The sequence below is a fragment of the Urocampus carinirostris genome, chromosome 1 (assembly GCF_059441175.1).
Source record: "Urocampus carinirostris isolate Australia breed hairy pipefish chromosome 1, RoL_Ucar_1.0, whole genome shotgun sequence".
NCBI lineage: Eukaryota > Metazoa > Chordata > Actinopteri > Syngnathiformes > Syngnathidae > Urocampus > Urocampus carinirostris.
In genome coordinates, this window is record NC_142349.1 from 32,441,352 (window position 1) to 32,462,683 (window position 21,332).

The following is a 21,332-nucleotide window of genomic DNA, read 5'->3' on the forward strand; positions in this document are numbered from 1 at the left end:
CCATCAAGTCTCTGAACTAAGCGTCTCACTAAGCGGACTATGGGCCATTTGTAGTCCTCAGGACCATAGCTTGAGGCCACTATCTTGGTGGCAAGGACAGTATATATATATTATTTGATGACTAAACGTTTTAGTATTCTGTCGTGCAGCTGAAAAAATTTGTTAAAGATTACAAGTAAGAATGGAATTTACTGACGCTCAAAGTGACCATAAAGCACTACTTTTCTTTTACTTTTTCGGCCCAGGCTTTTGCCAGGTTTTTGTTTTCTTGGGTACTTGTAGCAGCAAAATGGTGGGCAATTATGTTATTTCCCTCTAGGTAATGCTCATTTTATGTCAAATGAATGCTAATTTCTCAACCTTCACATATTTTGAAAGAGACATATCTATCTATCATGTATGGTTGAGAATTATGTAAATCAGTATTCTTTTTTCAATGATTTTTTTTTCTCAACACTAGGAGGCACACTGTCCCTTTAAGTTCAACACTATTTGATAATGGATTAATCTATTATTATTGATTGATTTATTTTCATATGATTTCTTAGTGTCTGTTTAATTGTGGATATTATTTTTTGTAGGGAATTAAGAAAAATTATATTCGAAAACAGTGTAATGTTTTTACCTGAAAGCTTTTGTGGAAAACCCTATTGGGCTCAACCTCACAGAGAAACTAGCTTGGGCAGCCCCCAGGTTAATTGAGTTTTAGACCCTTTTTTTTTATTTAAGAGGTGTATAAATGGAAGGAAAATATTAGATAATACAAATATTTGTCACTCGTAGCAAAAGTTGAAAAGTAACACTGTGCTCCATCAAGCAAAGTAGTCATTTTTTATGTTGGCCAATGTTGTGACCTACTGAGACTAGCCTCAATACAAATAAATATCGAACGTATGCTTTTTAGGGGGGATATACACTAAATTACACATTCAAAATTGTCTTGTAGTTTTACTTCACCCTGAAAAACCCAAACCAGTCTCTATGGCAACAGACAAACCTTTTTAAATGCGTCGTGGTGCGGCAAGACTCCATAAATGACAAATCGACAAAACCTGCCAGAACATCTCTTCAGTATTTACATGATCGTAATGACCATTTTATTCAACAAATACCCTTATAAATAACAGAAGATGATATCAGAAGTGAGACTGACTTTTTTTTTTCAGATTTGTTTTCTTATCTATATATACACTCAGACAACCATTGCATAGTTGTGCCCTGCAGAGCAAATGAGCAGTTTGGAATGGAGGTAGCGCATATAATTGTGTGAGTGATTGTGTTTGTGAGGTGAGGCAGACAGACAAGCGCGAAAACAGGCAGATGGGAGGAGGAAACATGAAGCAAAAAACAGCTCAGTAGGAGGATCAGCCATCTGACTTGTTTGCAGAGATGCAGGCCGAGCCTTAAGACAATGCTCGGCGTCAACCGGACAAGAATTGTGACACGGGAAGGCTCACGTCGGTGATTATCCGCACAAAAAACAATGTCACTGTTTGAAATAACAATGAATTTATCATTGCCAAAATGTGTTGCTGTTGAACAGTTATTACATTATGGAGGAACAGGAGAGTAAGATTCCCTGATTGTCTGAAAATGTATGTAAAATGTATGTCGCAAATGAGTGTGCGATGAGGTGGCCCGATTAGACCCACATTCATGCGACTATTTCTGTCACCTAGTCTCATTTCGGGTGTGATGAATATGACACCTTTGCTTTAATTGTCATTTGACACTGATTCTTGTGTAATCCCCATTTCTGCTTTTGGAGGTGTTATGTGAACTATACCCTCACAATATGGTAGCAGGTAAAGTTCCATTGAACATGATTTCACCATGAATTCATTGTGCTATAAACCTCTGGAGATATTTCTTTTTTCATTTGTCATTTTTATATGGATTTGTTACAATAATAAGGATGATTTTAACAAAAAACAATGACATAATACTTAAGTGTCTTTAATAATCTGAATACATTCTTTAACTCTGGTCATAAGTGTGCCGATGAAGGCCTTTAATGGCACCAAAGAGGTAATATCAGCCAGCGTTTTGTTTTTTGGCCCACATGAAGTTTCAATCAGCAGTACAAAACATACGTTTCTTAAACATTTCCAATGTTAACGCTCATCGCATGCAATTAGATCTAGGTAAGGATGCGGGATGCAGTTCTTCTTGGGGGCCGCATCTAAAAGAGTTCAAAGTAAAAACGCCGGGGAATCTTTCCAAATTGAAGCTCCCGGACAAACAACAGAACTCCTCAGATGTCTATATGGACTCCGGACCTTCACGTTCCACGTTTGTGTTTAGGCAAGAAGAGACAGACAGAAAGTTTCTTTAAGAGTTTTTCATTTTGGCGGGATGACAACAAGTGGCGCGCCTCGCCGTGGCCTCCACATTAGCACTTGGGCGTCATTGGCGTTGGGCCTCCCCAAGGCGTTGGGAGGAATGGGCTCGTGATAAGTGAGAATGTGTGGCTGCTCTTGATAGGGCCGACCAACCAGGGAGGCCCGTGCGCCCAGAGGCATGTCCGGGTCAACAGCGATGTCCACCCGCATACGCCATCGGACTGTCTGTAGTACAATCCGTTCCTGGTGGGATACATAAAGATAAAGATGATGCAGAGATATTTTAAAGGACAAAGTTCTCAATTGCTTAGGTATGTTTCACTCGTCTGACTTGAAATTCTCTCCTAACTACTTGTTTAATTCTCACAACACCGCATCACTATTGCACACCCAAAAAGCAAATTGCAGATGTTTTTGTACATCCAGTTCTCTGTTGTTTTCTACATTATCAGTTACATCTGTCATGTTGGTCACAATGCAGTATTATGGGTCACTATTGAATTGTCTCACCACAGGCAACATTTAGTCATTACTTCATTGCATACGCCTTTACATGCAAAATGGTTGAACATATCAGAACACGTGTGTGCTCATTTCTTATCATTTTTACTACTTTTTGGTAGTGTACTACCAGGTGAATCTCCTTCTCTCACTTACAAATGAACAGGTAACAATCTGATCAACCAATAAACAACTGGTTCTCTGAGATAGGTCAAAGGTTGCTGTATTTTGGTTTCTGTATTGCTATGACATGGTCTGTCAATAAATTGTAAAAACTGCATGCGTAAACTGGGTCTTTTCCAGTCTCTCGCAATCAATCCTCCACACTCAAAGGTGTAATTTACAATTGTCATCCAAACTTTACATAAACCATCTTGAGCATTAAAGCCTTCCCCCAGAGTAAGAGTTACATGGAGATGACTAACCAACCACTTTAACAGTCCTCTCTGCAAACAATGAAAGAAGGACTTGTCATTCTGACAGCACTGACATGTTCAATGACACAGAAATTAATTTTGAGTGATAGACTAATAATTTTGCACAAAAAAACGACCTTTTGCAGGTTATCCATGGTGTGCTGCTATTTGTTCGATGTGTTTTGAGAAATGACAAACTGTTATGAGAATTTCATGTCCAAACTGAGAAACGTACCAGAGGAATTGAGAAAAACTCTTATTCATTTCACAAAAAACTCTAAGAATCAAAAGTTTATATCTTTCTTTTGACGCAATGACCATGCCTTTTTGCACGCTTGACAAAAAACACCCCTCGCCCAGGCAGGGCAACCTGTCATGATTTACGGTGCGTTCATAGACCACTTTCAAAGATAGTAAGAACAACCCCTCGTATCTAAACGTATGTATTTTTTCTTCCAGATGTTTGACGTCTAAGTACTTTTTAAAGTAAAGTCTTTCACATAAGTTTTACTTGATGAATGCTATTCAAACAAATACTCGCCGTATTCCAGAGAAAACAGTTGTACAGTAAACGGTACACACAGTTTTACAAACAAAACCATGCACTTTCTTTTTTCACAAGATTGGTCAGGGTTCTGGTTTGAGTGCAGGATTATACTGAAAGTCTCACTGAAGAATTATTCGAGCAATAGAAAACGCGTCAATTGTGCTTTCAGTGAGCAATTGCAATTTTGATAAAGCCAAGTGGTCAATTTGTTGAACTTTTAATCATGCAGGAAAATCCAACAGTACTCAGACAACCAATCACGACTCAGCTTCATAAAACAAAGGAGCTCTTATGTAACAATCCGCTGAAAGGAATTGGAAAACGGCTATCTTCCGGGAAGAATGAAAATTGGTGGATTTTCTTGCTTGAAGTGACACGGTGCAATGATTCACTATTTTGTTATCACTGACAGATAATTTCCAACTTGAAGTCACTACTATCCATTCTTTCATTATCTGCACCGCTTATCCTCAGTAGGGTCGCGGGGGTGCTGGAGCCCATCTCAGCTATCTTCAGGCAGTGGGCAGGGGACACCCTGAACTGGTTGCCAACCTCTCGCAGGGCACAAAGAGACAGACAACTCACTTGCTCATTCACACCTCATTCACACAATTTAACCGACCAATTAACCGGACATGCATGTTTTCGGAATGTGGGAGTTTTTTTGGATCACGTTTTTTTTTACTCTCTAGGAGGCACTAATTAATAAACCTTTTGCGTGATTAAAGATGCACTTAAGTGAGTGACAGGTCATGAAAGTCAGTGTGAATCCCCACCCATTTTTAAGTGACTACGAATGACAGGGTGAAATGAATTTACCCAGAGCCGCTACAAAGCCCGAGTAAGCTGCAGACAAGTGACTAACTTTAGTGTCTGGCTTAAAAAGTTAATGGAAAGGCCACAAAAACCTTGCAAGAGCGAACAAGAATTTATCAAGCGATGAGACCCTGAACCAGGGAACTAAGCATTGTTCTCTTGTATTACCAGCTGCATGACCGACACCGAAAAGACTTGGAGGCTTATTTTTAACCTCAGGGAACTTACGATAACAACAACAGCTAGCGGCTAGCGGCGAGCATTATGTTGCAGTCAATTGGCTAACACGAGTGGTTGGCAAGGAAAAACAGTTTAACAAAAGCAGTAGATGTAAAAGTAGAAGATGACAAGCGGCGGATACTTGAATAACAAGATTCAGCTACAATTACATGAAGGACCCAGCTTGGAAGTTAAGGTTAAACCATGGGTAAAACCACCAACAAGATAAGATAACATAGCAAAATTGTCATTCCGACATCTGGAGTGGGGTGATGATAGTTAAACATGTCAACCACTTGAGGAGCCATCTCAAACAATGTGGTATCACTCTATTTCACAAAGTAACATTAATCAGTGTTCTGCCAACCCAGGCAAAATTAATTCATAGTAAGTTCATTAAATATCGGAAGTGTCCGTGGGCAAGACACGGAATCCCTAATGCCCCTGATAAGCAGGTGGGTGCCTGCCATTGTTGATGCTGCTATCGATGTGTGAGTGTGTGTGAATGGATAAGTGTGAAGCACATTGTAAAGCGCTTTGGAAGGTCTTCATTGACTTGAAAAGCGCTATATAAATGCATATCATTTACCATTTACTTAGTTATCAACATTCCTTTTGAAGGGGACTTTCAAGCAGCGAGTGACATCACATTTGGAGTCATATTGGTTTGGTATTTAAACATCCTTATTGACACAGGACATCATCACTATCAATGGCCATCTGCTCCTGTTGTTTTGCCTTCGAACACATCGTCTTTTTACTGTTCTTCTCCCCTTGTGTGTGTGTGTGTGTGTGTGTGTGTGTGTGTGTGTGTGTGTGTGTGTGTGTGTGTGTGTGTGTGTGTGTGTGTGTGTGTGTGTCATACACAATTTATCAGAAGCTTAACTCCTCCGTTTTGGAATAAAGTGGTGCTTGGACGCTATACTTGACTCAGCACTTTTGTCGAAGAGGAGTTAAGCTAATGCTAGTTTACAACATACACGCAAGGAGAGCAGAACAACCAGAATAATGTGTAATGTGGAGAACACATACAACATTACACTGTAAAAAATACATAAATATTTTGTTCGTTTGTTGCTTCTCTCTGTTGCCGTGCCATTTTAACCTACCAGGAGCCTTGTAAATCAGTTGCGCTGGGAGATCAGTGAGTGGCTAACATCAATTACATTCACAGTGGGACCGATCAGATTTTGAAATTGCTTCGCAATGAAGTCAGCAATTTTCTTTTGAGATATTAATTCATTTGGGTAAGTTCACACGAGAAACTAAGGTGCTCAATGTGTGGATATAATTCCACTGATACATCCTGGATACATTTTGATGATCTCTGACCAAACTGTAGTGCAGTGTCAAACATACGGCCACAGGCTGGTAGAGGCCTCCCAATGTATTTATTCGGGCCTGTGAGACAATGCTGCAAGAATCACAGGAAAATAAACTGCAGTTTCAAATATGTCCACTAGATATTGCGAAACCAGGGGCCACTCCCACAGGAAACTACCCACTGTAGTTTTGTTTGCTGATTACAATTTGACAACCAGAGAACATTTGAGGATTTTTCCATTTTACTTTAAATGGAAGAGACGGACGTCATGTTTAAGGCAATATAATTGCTCTCAATGTTTGTGTCTCTTATCATTTGCTACTAAACAACGGTTTTTAGTTTTTATTTATCATCAATTAGCACCTTGATTTAAAAAAAAATAAAATAAAATAAGAAAATAGCCCCAGGGTGTCTCTGTAGAGGTTTAAAGACACTTTAGCCCCCTTCTTTCGTGTATATGAAATCTAACAGCAATTTTTCCAAATTTAGGTCAACATTCTCAGGAAAATATCATTTGAATCATTTGCACTTAAATTAGTCTCTGTGTGCTATTTTTGTTACTTTCCAGTTTCCATTAGTTTCCCAGAGTTAAATCAACTATGGTACAAATTAATTTGGTTGCTGGTGTGCTTTTTCTACGTAAGCACAGTTGATAAACACTACAAGAGAATAAATCTTAATGATGGAAAAAAGTATTAATAGAAGAAAAAAAACGTCAGTTATTGTTTTCTAATCAAATCTTACACCCCGGAATCTTGATCGTTATTAATTGCGAGCTTCCGAAAGATCCCTAACCCTACAGCTAAGGCATACTTTTTATGCCAATTATTAACTAGTCCAGCCCCCAGGAGAATGTTTTATTTTACCATGTGGTCCCTTAGCTGAACTGAGTTTGACACACCTGCTGTAGAGCTGGCCTGGGGTCAGTTCAACTCGATGGATGGATGGATGGATGGGTGGATGGATGGATGGATGGATAGATGGATGGATGGATGGATGGATGGATGGATGGATGGATGGATGGATGGATGGATGGATGGATGGATGGATGGATGGATGGATGGATGGATGGATGGATGGATGGATGGATGGATGGATGGATAGATGGATGGATGGATGGATGGATGGATGGATGGATGGATGGATGGATGGATGGATGGATGGATGGATGGATGGATGGATAGATGGATGGATGGATGGATGGATGGATGGATGGATGGATGGATGGATGGATGGATGGATGGATGGACGAACGGACGGACAAACGGCTGCTATCTGTTGGATGTATCCATGCAAAGATAGGTGGCTTGATCCATTTTCAAACGCGCCACTTCTATGCTTTTGTCTCACCTTGGTGATAGAGTTCATTGCCACCAGCCAGGTGATGAAGCTTTGATCCCTGGTTATGTGGGTTAACATGGGTGTGTTGCTGTTGCTGATGGGTACCGCCCAGGTGACACTGGGGTAGAAGTTGTCATTCATGCTGACCGTCAGGCGGGATGGTTTGGAGGTTGGACCAGTGAGGGTGACCGTCTCGGTAGTGTTGCCGTACCACGGGTAGCTGACTCCATCGGAATCGCTGATAGCCTTAACCCGACCCTCCCTCAGCTCTGGTAATTCCCAGCTGGACCTTTTGGCAGGAAAATGAATGGAGAAAGCAAAGGGTTGTGGTTTTTAATATATTATATCTTCTTTTAATTACAGAAGTTACAAAAACTCATGATTGGTGATTATTTGATGTTGTTTGGTTCAAATTGCAAACATATTTACCAACCAGCTAAGACATCAAAGTATTTTTAAAACAATACAACTATAAGCTATGCCGTACAGCAGTGGTCACCAATGTAGTGTTGCGATAAGCCCCAAAATAACACCTCAGTAGTTCTGCAAATGGGTCACCAGTGATGGGTATTTGCAATTTTCTAAGAGATTTACGAATGTAAAAACTGGAAAATATTGATATAAAGCAGGGGTCACCAACCTTTTCGAAGCAGAGAGTCCCTTTTTGTCACTGATTGGCACAAAGGTCAACCAGTGTTTGAAGGACAGGAATTGAAATCTTTTAAACAATGTCAACAAGAAATTGACCTGTCTAATAATGTTTTTTATAAATATTTGCAACCAAGACATTACCTCCAAAAACATGATGAATGGCGGAAAATGTGTAAGAAGCCAACTGAAGTTGAGGGGTTATTGATATCATACTCAAATGGACAATCAAAAAAGGGAGTTATCTCAAAATTGTATAAAACTCTGTATATGGATCTCAGTGATGATGGGATGGAGGTTAAGGAAAAATGGGAACTAGAAGTGAATGTAGTGATAAAGGACAACGATTGGGAGAAAACTTTTCAGAACCTGCCAACGGATTCTCAGGTGTTCTTAGTTTACCTGGTGTTTGCGGGCACCGCCTTGGAGATCCCTGGTATAAAGTGTTTGGTTGCATCTGATTTCTCAATTTTGCAAGAAACCACTAACATGATCAGTGTTTTTACAAATATGATTGTTTCCTAATAACTATGAATACTTTACATCTTTTTTGAATGTCCCTATCAATTGTGTATGCCCTTTTTGTGAATTATTTGTCCTTGGCAGAGCCTATTTTAATGCCAGTTTTAAAAAGTACAACCGATTAATAACCTATTAACAAGATAGAAACAAATATAATTAAAATGATAATTGTTTTTTATTTCAGAAATGGATCTTAAAGTGGTAGCCTTTTTAACAAAGAATAAGCTATCAGCTTTGAATATGTTGAGGACCACAGCCATTGATTGTCGGTGATTGTATTTGATTACTAAAACGAACTCATGCCAGTATGCAAATCTTGTATAACATCTAGCCCATGATTTGGCATGATTCACAAAGATACCTTGACATTTGATTTTTTTCCATGGCCGAATTCCCTTCTCAATTCTCTGGCATTCAAAAAAAATCTCCTTTTCAAAGGTGAATAAAAGATGTATGCCCAGGTATTGGAACATGGTCTGCTTAACAACACCCCCACAACAATTGCTAATGTTTAGCGAGTGTGCTAAACAAAATTCTTTTTTTTGTGAGCATTCAGGTCAAAGACTATATAGTGGCTTGAAGTGTGTATTTCTCCTTGCTCTGGGTTTACTTTGACAGCAGATGCTGAAAAAGACCACGTATGTTTTTTCGTTCAAACTGACATCTGCTGTGATGTAAGTTGGATCACCTGCTACCAGAGTGGGTAAATACCTTGAATCTAAATAACAGAAAATAATCAAATAACTGATTGTAACCCTGTTAAAAGCAAAAAACAAAAAGGACTCTTATGATAGACCTCAGCTACCCCAGGACTTACATGCCAATATCGCCATACGTATTGTAGAATTCCATCTGGGTGCAAGCTTGGATCCATCCCACCACCCATGTTTCATTCCGGGGCACGGGCGGCATCACAACTCCCGCCGAGGCCCTAAAGTAGGGCGTCTTGTAGCGAAGTACGATGGGCGAGTTCTCCTCGATGACCGTTGGACACTGGTCTATTGAGGCTGACACCTCATACACTACAATATTCTCCCGTCTGATGCGGGGCTTGCACGCGATGCTTTGAATACATCCCATAGTGCAGCTGACCAGGAGAGTGAGCAATAAACAAGGGAGCAAATGACACCTGACCCGCATGCACATCAGCCCCATTCAGGTTCCACCCTTGTCCGTATAACCAGTTACCGTTCATCAAAAAGAAAAGCAGCCCGCGTGGGGGAACATTTGGGGGTGATGCGACGTGCGGGTCTAGTGGAGACTGGGGAGGAAGTATCACAGATCTCTGCTGCCTCCTCCCCCTGGTGTGCTTCCCGACTGCCGCACTGCCCTTGGCGCTCGTCCCCACAAACTGCAATTCGGCCTCCCCGCGACTCCTGCTGATGCTGCTGATACTGCTGATGATGCTGATGATGCTGATTCAGACTCTCCGCTGCGCGTCCGAAGATTCTGTTCTTCTGAGGCTCCTCGGTCCTGCTGCTGGTGCTGCTCGGATGCCGGCTTCGCGCTGCTGTCATGTCAAGACAGGTGGGGAAGGAAGCAGGGCGGGGGCACTGGACTCCTTTTGTTTGCCTACATTCATGCGGCGACCTGAAAAGATAAAACCTCTGCTCTGCATCACTGCAGGAGAAGAAAGCTCCGTAGAATGAAGGCCATTGAAGCGGCTTGTGAAGATGAATCTTCTGCTATCATAAAGACCGTCTGTCTCTGCTGCGATGCCATTCTGAAGCATGGATGCTTCATCGTAGACCGATGCGGGATAAATGCGTACAAAACAACCCCCGTCTCTCGATGTTGATGCGGGAAAACATCCCTTTTTCTTCTCGTTGCGGATTTCCTCGCTGGATTTTGGGTTCAGGAGGTGCTGATGCTGGAAAGCTAGGGGAGTGGCGTCAAACCACCTCTTCCTCGGGGAAAAAAAATGTTTGCTGCGTCACAGAAATTGAAAGTTCTCATTGGACATTCAGCCCAAATGCGGAAGTGGTGTCATTCGTGTCTGCTCATTGTACAGGCGTCTATTCATCTACTAGCTGGCTGTCTGTTCGTCCTCCATTCTCCGAAAGTTGTAGCCAGCGTGGCTGGTTTATGCTTGGCCGTTTGGTAAATAACATCGCGCAAAGGGTGCCGAACGTGTTCTACCGGGTGTGTGCGATGAAGAAGCCGCAGGTTGTGTTCGTGCTGGGCGGGCCTGGCGCTGGCAAAGGGACCCAATGCGCTAAAATAGTCGAGGTAAGCCACAAAAGATGCTGAGAGTATTTTAATCATATTGCATAATGCTTTTAAATATCGACAGTATTAAACTGTCTCTTTTAAGCCATAGATATCGCCGCTTCGTTTACTTCCGGTCGTCCTCTAAAATGAACCTGTGCTAGCTAGCTAGTTGGCTAATTACCAAAGGTGGTTAAAAAAGTCATCTCTGCGTCTGGTAATTTGCTTAAAACACATAGTACGACAACCTACATCAGGGGTGTCCACATTTTCAGAAATAGGGCAGCGATAGGTATCTGAAAAGGTGTGAGGGTCGACTAGTCAGTCTGGCCTTCTTTGAACAGTCTTTATTAAATTCATCCTCCGTAAAAGGTTTGCAGTTGTTGACGACCTTGTAGCTCGCCTTTGTAGTATTTTCATTTGACCGACAGAGTCTTGTGAAAAAGTGCTGCTGTGCTGTTATAACAGCTTCCAGTTGCTTCACCTTTTTTTCAGCATTTGTTTCCAGGTTGCTTTTTGTAGTCTGCATGTTTCGTTCGGCCCTGCCTCTTGATATTATATTGTTGTACTTTTTTTTACAGAAAGCCAAGGGCCAAAGGGCTATCGTTATCATTTTTGTATGAATTTATTTTATACTGCGGTAAACATTACTTGCGGGACACATACTATTGATTTTATGACTTTGATCACAGGCCATAACCGGCTTTCGGGCTGGACTTTGGATATGCCGGACATTACACGAATGAGCGTTAATGCTGAAATAAATCTCACTGAAATATTATTCATGGTTTACTATCCATATATGGTCAAAATAAAGCAAGCTGCAGATACATTTAGGACTGCAACTAACGATTAATTTCACATTTTTTTTCTATTGTTCGATGAATCGGACTTCTAATTTCCCTCTATATTCAAATATTGAAGTTTTGGACAGATATAAGATATCGCACAAAACAAAATATTCAATGAAATGAAACAATAGAAACATTTACAATATTTTTCAATTAACTTGATAATACAAACAAATGCATAGAAATGTATGCTATATACCTGCAAACATGTAAGATACTCTTTTCCATACCACCTTATCCACAGATCATACTAAATTTGGACTTAACATACAAAACAAAAAAGAAAAAGCAATAAATACATTTCAATTTGTGTGGATGTTTTTTATCCATAAAAAATACTCTAAAACGTAAACAAACCCACTTTCAAAATATTGTCGACAAATATGTTTTAGGGGGTTGTATTTTGGAATATGATAAACATTGCCAATATGAAAATTATTTATGCTCTAGAATTTGCCCCTTAGGCCGAGTTAAACATGTCATCAATATTATTTTTCAAAGGTCTTCACTTTAGTGGCCTTGTCTTTAAGATAATAAACTATATCTCATATATTCTCTGTTGTATATTCTTCTTCGAGTTTAACAGAAGTTGCCATTCAACACTCTACTACAGCCCCATACCTTTTCGGACATTTGTCACTGATCCGCTCCTCAAATTCTATTAAGAAGTCCTGCACTTCTTTGAAATTGAAATTTATCAAAGATTAATATCAGAGTCCAACAATTATTGTATTGACGTTTTCTTCATTCCTCTGCTGCATTTGTGTTTGGCCATGCACAACATGTGTAAACAAATCTTATCCGTTATTTTCTGCAGTGTGAAATGGCGAGTGTCACCCCGCATTTTCAGGGAAAAATGAAATGATCTGCATTTATATAGCGCTTTTCAAGTCAATGACTTCCCAAAGCGCTTTACAGTGTGCTTCACATTTCCCAATAGCGGCCTTGTATTGCAGCCATGTAAGATGCTAACCTGCTTATTGGGGGTATTAGGGGTTCAGTGTCTTACCCAAGGAGACTTCGACATGTAACACGGACAAGCTGAGATTAGAACTGGGATCCCTTGATCCAAGACGAGCGCTCTACCTACTGAGCTACTGCAGCAATCAACATGTTAACCACATGAGAGCACTCTCAACCACTCTGTCAGTGGCAGAACAGTTACCATATTCAGTATTATTTTACAACAAATCAAATAAGAGTATGTAATCTTTTACAACACGTTACCATAAACATAAGTCTTAATTCAAGTTATCCCATTGCATTTTATATTTACGGACAATTATTGTCCAAAGCGACAAAAAGGATTTGCAATGAGCGTTCGAAGGTTTGTGTCTGAGCTGCCGTCTGCACTTCCCTTTTGTCTCCTTTTACCAAATAATTAACTTGTTAACCACTAGAGGGCACTTAAACACCACTTTATATGTTTCCCAAAGGCTGAACATTAATCGTATGTAGTATCATTTAAGTGTAAATTTGCATTTACAATTGTATACACATATTTTTCGATTTATAAGGTTCACCGGATTATAAGGCGCACTTGTAAATTACTGGTCAATTTGGGGTTTTGAGGTGTGCCTTATTGTATGGGGAAAATTATTCATACATTACACTCTGTGGAAAATGCAATGTCCGACGAGTCTGCCGTAATGTCACCACTTGTTGTCGTACCTGTACTGTTAACTTTGTTAGTTGCTGGAAGAGCCATCCATTTACATTCACCAGACAACACGTTTAATACTCACTTTGAGTATTGACCGCTATTTACAACGATAGGTGGTCTATTTATATTTAAAAAATCCAAAAGCAAAGCCCTAACAATACGGTGTTGTAAATGTTTTTGTTGCTGCAGTGCATCAGTGTGTGTACGTTAATTTTTATTGTCTAGTCACATTTGGACAAAGACAACACATTCAGTCTCCCATTCACATATAACAACAACCTTCATTGCGCAATAATATTTTTTGGGTAAATGGGACAAAGCCAGTGAAAACCCACGCAAGCACGTGTGGAAAATCCAAGCTCACAGAAAGGTGTTTGCGCAAACCGCCCAACAACCACACAGTTATGTTATTCAATTTATGAATCATAGAACACTCTTTCAGCCCTATGTCAATACTGCTTCAGTGTGGCTGCATGTTCACATGAGTACATGTATGTGTGTCTTGCTGGGTGTTGGCTGTTGGTTTTTAATGAATGTATTTTTTAAGCCTGAGAGATAGTTGTACACAAAGTCCTAATTCAGTTGGTACAAAGAGCACATTCACTGATTTAACACTAAGACCAGGGTGTGCATTGGATTAATCTGCTCCCACTTAAAAAAAAAAAAGAAAAATATGCCACCTTCACAACTATTGTATTTGAATGTGGAAAGTACATAGAATAGTGGGATGCACAACTTCCTCACAGCCAAAAGTTATTCACCTTTTGGAGACGTCCAATGATTGAAGTAGAAATGGGTGACTTACGTAAATTGTTTAGATCAGAGAAGAAAATGCTATTAGGTTTTGAGGGGTTCATATTGTTAGGTGTCCGAGAGTGAAATGAGCGTTAGGTAAAATAAAAAGGTTTACCGATTTTCAATCAAAAATTAGGGGTGCGCGTTTTACACGAAAAATTGCGGCATTTCCTCCACCCCCTTCTTACGTCTTTGAGCCCTGACCCATTTCATGCCTGACTTAAATTGAAATGTCTTTTGTGTGTGCGCCTGCGTAATTGCCCTGTAATTGACTGGTCACTTGTAGTGGGTATACGGGAGAGTATGCATTTTGAAATGTCAAAAGCCGTGGTTTTCTTTGCGCTTTAGAGTTACAACTACACTCATCTGTCAGCCGGAGACCTGCTGAGGGCAGAACGGGCCAGAGATGGTTCGGATTGTGGTGTCCTCATCGCCAACTATATCAAGGAAGGCAAAATAGTCCCTGTGGAGATCACCATCAATCTACTTAAAATGGTGAGAGAAAAAAAAAATACCAAATTTAAAATATATAGTTTTAAAACACTTTAAATACCAGGTTTTTGCTAAATAAACTAAAAACGAGTCACAGGTTATTCACAGAAAGTAAAATCTCCAGCTACTGTGACCTATAAAAGACACTGTGAAATATTTGATCAGTAGATGTTGCTGTATTTGTATGTATGTGCTGCAACCTAAAACAAGTTTTACAAAGCACAACAAAGAATACGAACTATCGAGACTCTGTCACCAAACCACACCGTTTCTCTTCTGAATTACTTTCCCAACCTTATGCGATTTCGCCAGCAAGCAATCATGAGCTTTTGAGTCTATGTGTACTCATAGCAGCAAGATGGCAGACAATCATATGTGCCTCCTTTATGTGAGGCTCATGTTTTGTAAAATAAACTAAAATCTCTACCTATCATTAAAAAAAAGATGTATTTTTTTAGGGCTGCAACAAACCATTGTTTTCAACAATCGATTAATCGGTTCATTATTTTTTCGATTGATAGATTAATTTAATTCAAATATTGAAGATTTAGACAGATCTCACAATATAAAACCATAAAAACATTCCAAATGTTTATCAGAAAACTTAACAATAAACCAAATACATAGATATGTATGCTATACACCTACAAATATGTAAGATAGTCTTCTTATGTGACTTTTTTTTAATATTACTCGTATCCAATTTTATCAGATGGGTTTTCCATAGGACAAATACAATCTTTTAATTTTGTGTGTTTTTCCATCCGCAAACTGTCCAATTATGCAAATGCTCTCAATTCCCCCAAAGGCAATGGAAGAGACAATGAGAAAAGATGCACAAAAATTCCGCTTCCTCATAGATGGCTTCCCCCGCAATGAGGACAATCTTCAGGGTTGGGACAAAGTCATGGAGAAAGAAGCCGATGTCAAGTTTGTGCTTTTCTTTGACTGCAGCAATGAGGTACGCCGTTGAAAACTGCAGAGAAGTTGATTATCGCTAGAGGTTCGTGATGCTAACCAGCTTTTTTTGCACAGGTTTGCATTAGCAGATGTTTAGAACGGGGAAAGAGCAGCGGGCGTACTGATGACAATAGAGAAAGCTTGGAAAAACGGTATGATCTTGAGCTGATTTTAGATCGGATTTGCCAAACCATTGCCAAGGCACATACATGTATGCTAAAAAAAAAATAAAAAAAAAAAATGTAAAACTCAATTCGATAGGTTGGGTGGGTTTGGTTGCATCCCATAATCACTAGGGCTGTAGGGGGCACCACTTCCCGTGGTGTCGCTTGGGCAAGTACAGCCCGGCAGTGCCCATCCCTCTTCAGGCCATTAAATAGACCGCATATTAAGTCAGTGGCTCACGGGCCATATATGGCTCTATTCATGAGTGCATCTGGCCCTGAGACAAAATTGAGACTGCGGAAACTCTCTCCCTGTTGTTGCATTATTAGCCAAAGCAAGCTCATTGTAGTAAACACAAAGCTCCAACAACTTTGAATTCCTTAATGGTATGAAACATTTGTTGGTCTGGAGAGGGACGGGCGCCATCAGGCTGCACTTGCTCATTATTCTGCTTTTTATAGATATAGTACTTTTTTTTTGTCTTTCATATTAAACTCCACCCAACACAAATTATCACCCAACACATATTGAAGTTGGTGTGTTTTTTAAAGCAGAATGGCAGAATTCATGTCAGTTCATAGCATCCCATCGACACAAAAAGATTATAGATCATAGATGGGAACAGCGCAAAATAGTATGTGCTAGCAGCAAGATAGGGACTTTACTTTAATCATTAAAGCTAACAAAGGAAAAACATTCTTTTTGATAGGTGCTGAGGTACTAGAAGAATTTTAAAATTGGCCTTGAAAGTGCTTGAATTTGGCCATGAAAAATGTTTACAAACCCTGGGTAGGGATGAGCGGAGCTATGCACAGAGCGCAGGCAACCCCCTTCTGTGCCCAGTGCATTCTGCTCTTAAGGTAAATACGTCGGTATCCTCGTTTGCAGAATTTTGTGACATTTTTACAAAACAACTTTGCTCAAATCTTAAAACCATTATATATGACAAATCTGATGGTCAAAATGAGCCTTAACACTCTTAAGTAATTGTGGGAGAGAGACAAATTGGACAAAGACATTATTAGCCTATTTCATAGATTTGATCAAATCATCAGATGTCAGTGAAATAAATGCTCTGAACAAAACGTTTTTGTCTGGAGAGCAGGTTTAGCGGTTTTGTTGAATTTAGTCTTAAAATACATAGTGTGACCATCTCAAAAAATATTTTGCTTTTATGGCTCTTTGAGTCAAAAAGGTTCCAGATCCGTTCGTTAAATGAAGAAAAATAAAACGAGTCTGCTTATATAAACCCCTTAGTTCACACATTAGTTGAACTTTAGAATAATTGACTTTTATTTATTTTATTTTTTTATATTTATTATGTCAGTTTGATGTCAAGTGATGTCATTAAGAAAAACAACAAGAACATTTGATACAACATATACAGCAGCTAACACTTATGAAATGGAGCATAGGAACTCAGTTTCATTTTCCATGCCCCATTCAGTGATGATAGGTGCATGCTATTTGGCTTAGGATTTCTGGTAATTCTTACAGGCAGAATTCAGTGACCTCAAACAACATGGCTATAGATTGATAACCATCAAATCCCATTTTTCAATGGTACTGACTGATTAAATCCAAAAATTAGCTTTGAAAGTCTTAAAAAAGTGCTTGAATTTAGTATGAACATGATATGTTCTTGGACGTTAACGTGTCAGTTTTTAACCTAATTTCCAAATCATTTTGCCTCCTTTGTGTCTGAACCCATGTATTTTGTTTTCTAAAATGTCCATGCAGGATCCAAACGTACTTGCAGTCAACACGGCCAATCATTGAGCTGTATGAGAAGCAGGGCAAAGTGCGCTGCGTGGATGCTTCTCACTCTGTGGAGAAGGTTAGTCTGCTCACCAACTGTGAGTAAATTTGTCAATTGATTGAGCCATTCTTTCAAAAACGCATCTTAGTACCTATATCACAGAAAGGAAAATATTGCTCAATGGAAGCCAAACTCACCCGCCATCTCTGTCCCCAGTGATCTGGTGGTTAGGATTCAGAACTCCAACCTGTTTGGGATCGATTTCTGTTGCCATCATTGTCATGCAATTGTGTTCAGCATAATTTTTCGTGTGATAATTTCACAAATATGGTTGTTTACTGGTATGCATTTCCACTTTTATCTGTATATAAGGCAAACCAAATTATAAGATGCACAATCCGAATTCTGCCCAATTTGCGTTTTCTACCTGCGCCTTGTAGTCCGGAAAATATGCGATTTGATCTTTAATCCTTTGTCTAAAGTCAGTATTTAAGATCTGAAATGAGCTTAGGGCATGTCGCCACTTGGTGGCAGCAGAGACCTTTTTAATATCCACTCAGCATTACTGTACATGCCTCATTCCATTTTCACATGCTTCAAATTGAATTTAGCCACACGAATACTTGCTGCCTTGATGTACAAGTGTTCATTCATTTATTTTTTGTTCCGCATTTCCGGCATTTGCTGAGGTCTGGCGATAAAATGTGTGCTGTCTTTGACTACTCCAGTCTGCTTTTCAAGGCGGTTTCTTTCCTTTTCCAGTTTGTACCTAATTTTCTTGTTTGTTTGTTGTCATGACAACAAGTCAATTGTTGTCACTGTGTGCGACTGCATCATAGAAAATGTCCTTATTTTTTTGAATGGAGACTGGTAGTCACGCAGCAACGCAATCGATTGTCAACGCCAAATACATTTGGCGGCGTTCCCAGTGATGATGTTGCATACACATAAAGGCGATTGCATGTGCTGGCTTGTCATGTGGAATCAGATTGCATTCTGCAACTATTAAAGTAAGCATTGAACAGTAATTCCTAACACCAATGAAGACTGTTGGTTGGTAAAATTACAGTGGTATCTCTTTAGATAAGCCTAATTTGTTTCAAGATCGTGATAGTAGCTCGAATTGCTCGTTTAGCGGGCTAATTTTGCCAATATAAAATAATTACCGTAAAATTCAGACTATAAAGAAAGATCGTGCACAGAAATATTGATCATAATATACAGTACTTTAAACCCTTAATAGTCCGACGGCCCGCCAGACTTAAACAAATGTGTCCGTACAATGTCACCGGTCACTGAAACATGTCATGCCACTTATCACTGTAAACCTTAAACTTTAAAAATCTGATGCCTATTTCACTTCTTTGAATGTCCGCAAAATGGCTTCGTCACATCACCGTGTAAAATATTTATTCCAAAACAACACGATAATGCCAATAGATGAATAGGAATCCGCTGGACGTTGGTCCTTGTAATCCGTTTGTTTCGCCACATTATTTGCGTTTACAAATGAAATTTTTACCAATATGATAGTTAGCCCTTCCCTTTCAATTGACAGATTTTTCATTATGTGGATCTGTTCATGCTAGTATTATTCATGCACAAAGAGCAAAGTTATATTAAACTTGTATCTTCAACATATACACCACTTGTCTTACTCTCACCTTTATGGCTCGGGCGCCCCTGCTGGCCATGAAAAAATGCATACTTCAGCTGCATCATTGCATAAGCCGCAGGGTTGAAAGCTTGGGGAAAAAGTCGTGGCTTATAGTCCGTATTTTATGTTCATAACTTAATGGTCAGCTCTCGTCCTTCCAAAAGCATGTAAGTGAGCCTTAAGTTGCTATAAAACACATCTTCCTGATAACTGAAACACATTCAAGTAGCAAATAAACATACAAAAATCCTGTAATATGATATGAGATAACAAATCTGTATTATGAGCACTTACCATGTTTGAGTTGCTGTAACGCAACTTATACATTCTCCCAGTATATGTGTGTACACACACACACATTATATATATATATATATATATATATATATATATATATATATATATATATAAATTTAGAGAGATTTTTTTTTCTTCATTTTAAATTTTGTACGCCGAATAAAAATTTTGATACGGCAAAAAAAAAAAGACTTATCTAGTCTTGCCCTTTTTGGCTCCAATCCGGCTCGTCTTTGAATGCTAATATTGTCACGGTACTCTACATTGTCATATGACTTGCCGTGAGTAAATACATGCTGCGTTGCAAGGTTTCTTATCACTTAATAAAGCGGACTTTATTAATCAATACTAATGTGAGCAATTGGAGGTTTACAGGTACAGAAATATCAGGTACAGACTGTTGATGATACGAAAGTATTTACTGTAAACTTAAAATTAAAGTTACTGTACCTCTAAAAGTTACTGTACCTCTAAATGAAAGTACACATTATTTACAGCACATTTCTTTTTTTTTTTTTTTTAACCTTTGGTAGTTTGCATCTGCAAACTTGACGAGCTGGAGCTGTACGTAGGGAGTCACGACGGTGAGCAATCAAGCGGTCTCTAGTGGTAGCTTCTGGGATTCCTCGTTAACTGGATTTTCCTTCATAAACCGAGCAAGATTTTTGTCACAAATAATATTCGTATGTTAAAATTTGTGTTTTTAGAGGTATAGAAATTACTACTGAACATTTGCTATTTGTACCAATCATTGCAACATCAAGCCATAGCCACATTAAGGTCTGGTTTCTTCTTCCTCTAAAACATACAGTCAATCAACACATGCATACACTTATCATTTGTTTGTCTCTTTCAGGTCTTTGCTGATGTCAAAGTCATCTTTGACCAAGAGGGTTGACTTCTACCCCGTTTTCCATGGCACTTTTTTTTTTTTTTTTACGCTTTTTAATTTTTCTTTTTATCATTTACAAGTCATCACAATAACAATGATATTTATGTGCATTCAAATATCTTTATACTTTGTTTAGCATTTTTGTTGTTGTACAATAGCTCCAGTAGGATTTAATTGTAAAACGCTCACAGGGATTGAGTCAGTGTGCATTCTGTTCAAAAATACTTTGTTAGCAATTTGTACAAAATGTACTTTTACCAACAAACCGACATGCTTTGCTGCTGTCTCAACATGAGCTTATATTTGGCAGATGCTACACTACTTTTCAGAACAAATAAAAGTGTTAACAAGTGCCGTGGGAGATAGTCCAGGTAGTTACACATTATTACATATTGCAAAGCATCAGGAAGATTCTTCCTGCGGAATTCTGATCATGCCGGCATGACCGCAGCCAGATGGGCCTCATCAAGTTGGACTTTTCACACAGAGTATTTCACAATGCTGAGTTCTTTGAGTGCAACTGTTAAATGTGTCTCATCACACTTATAATTCCATTCCAGGGATCATACAATTTGTATAATATATTCAAATGATAAAACAACAATGAAAAACAATCCTTTCTGTTTTCATTTAGTATTGCGTGAGAAGTGAGAATATACTGCTGTGCCGAATGTATTTGCAACTCCATATTTAAGCGGATGTCATACATTTCTGATTGACACTACACTACAAAATCACCTTACACTGAGTAAGATTAATGAAATACAATAATATGAAGGGTTTTGGGTTAAAGCACTGCAATGTTTGCTGTTCACTTTGACTTGTATTATATTTATATGAAATTAAAGATAACAATCACTCTGAGAAACCTACACTTTTTAACTTTTTATTCAAACATTACCTATCTTTATTTGCAT

At 39.0% G+C, this 21,332-nt stretch overlaps 2 protein-coding genes across 2 annotated transcripts; one reads left to right on the top strand and one right to left on the bottom strand.

The window, feature by feature from the left end:
- Positions 1 to 1,067: 1,067 nt before the first annotated feature.
- Positions 1,068 to 10,592, bottom strand: fam78ba (family with sequence similarity 78 member Ba). The gene is made up of 3 exons (XM_088335324.1): positions 9,494 to 10,592; positions 7,516 to 7,795; positions 1,068 to 2,585 (listed from the first exon to the last, which is right to left on the bottom strand). Exons 1-3 carry the CDS (start codon positions 9,829 to 9,831, stop codon positions 2,343 to 2,345), a joined length of 861 nt encoding a protein of 286 aa, XP_088191450.1. The 5' UTR covers positions 9,832 to 10,592; the 3' UTR covers positions 1,068 to 2,342.
- Positions 10,593 to 10,633: 41 nt separating this feature from the next.
- On the top strand, positions 10,634 to 21,287 carry cmpk1 (cytidine/uridine monophosphate kinase 1). The gene is made up of 6 exons (XM_088335311.1): positions 10,634 to 10,905; positions 14,542 to 14,688; positions 15,494 to 15,646; positions 15,721 to 15,797; positions 17,551 to 17,647; positions 20,380 to 21,287. Exons 1-6 carry the CDS (start codon positions 10,762 to 10,764, stop codon positions 20,419 to 20,421), a joined length of 660 nt encoding a protein of 219 aa, XP_088191437.1. The 5' UTR covers positions 10,634 to 10,761; the 3' UTR covers positions 20,422 to 21,287.
- The last annotated feature ends 45 nt before the right edge of the window (positions 21,288 to 21,332 follow it).

What these genes read in the sequence shown, in the direction of transcription:
- fam78ba (XM_088335324.1), bottom strand. Translation starts at nt 9,831, where the DNA reads ATGGGGCTGATGTGCATGCGGGTCAGGTGTCATTTGCTCCCTTGTTTA. An exon ending in ACGTATGGCGATATTGGCAT is followed by an intron (nt 7,796 to 9,493) that starts GTAAGTCCTGGG and finishes TCCTGCCAAAAG; the next exon opens with GTCCAGCTGGGAATTACCAG. An exon ending in CAATGAACTCTATCACCAAG is followed by an intron (nt 2,586 to 7,515) that starts GTGAGACAAAAG and finishes GTATCCCACCAG; the next exon opens with GAACGGATTGTACTACAGAC.
- cmpk1 (XM_088335311.1), top strand. Translation starts at nt 10,762, where the DNA reads ATGCTTGGCCGTTTGGTAAATAACATCGCGCAAAGGGTGCCGAACGTG. An exon ending in CCATCAATCTACTTAAAATG is followed by an intron (nt 14,689 to 15,493) that starts GTGAGAGAAAAA and finishes ATTCCCCCAAAG; the next exon opens with GCAATGGAAGAGACAATGAG. An exon ending in CTTCTCACTCTGTGGAGAAG is followed by an intron (nt 17,648 to 20,379) that starts GTTAGTCTGCTC and finishes TGTCTCTTTCAG; the next exon opens with GTCTTTGCTGATGTCAAAGT.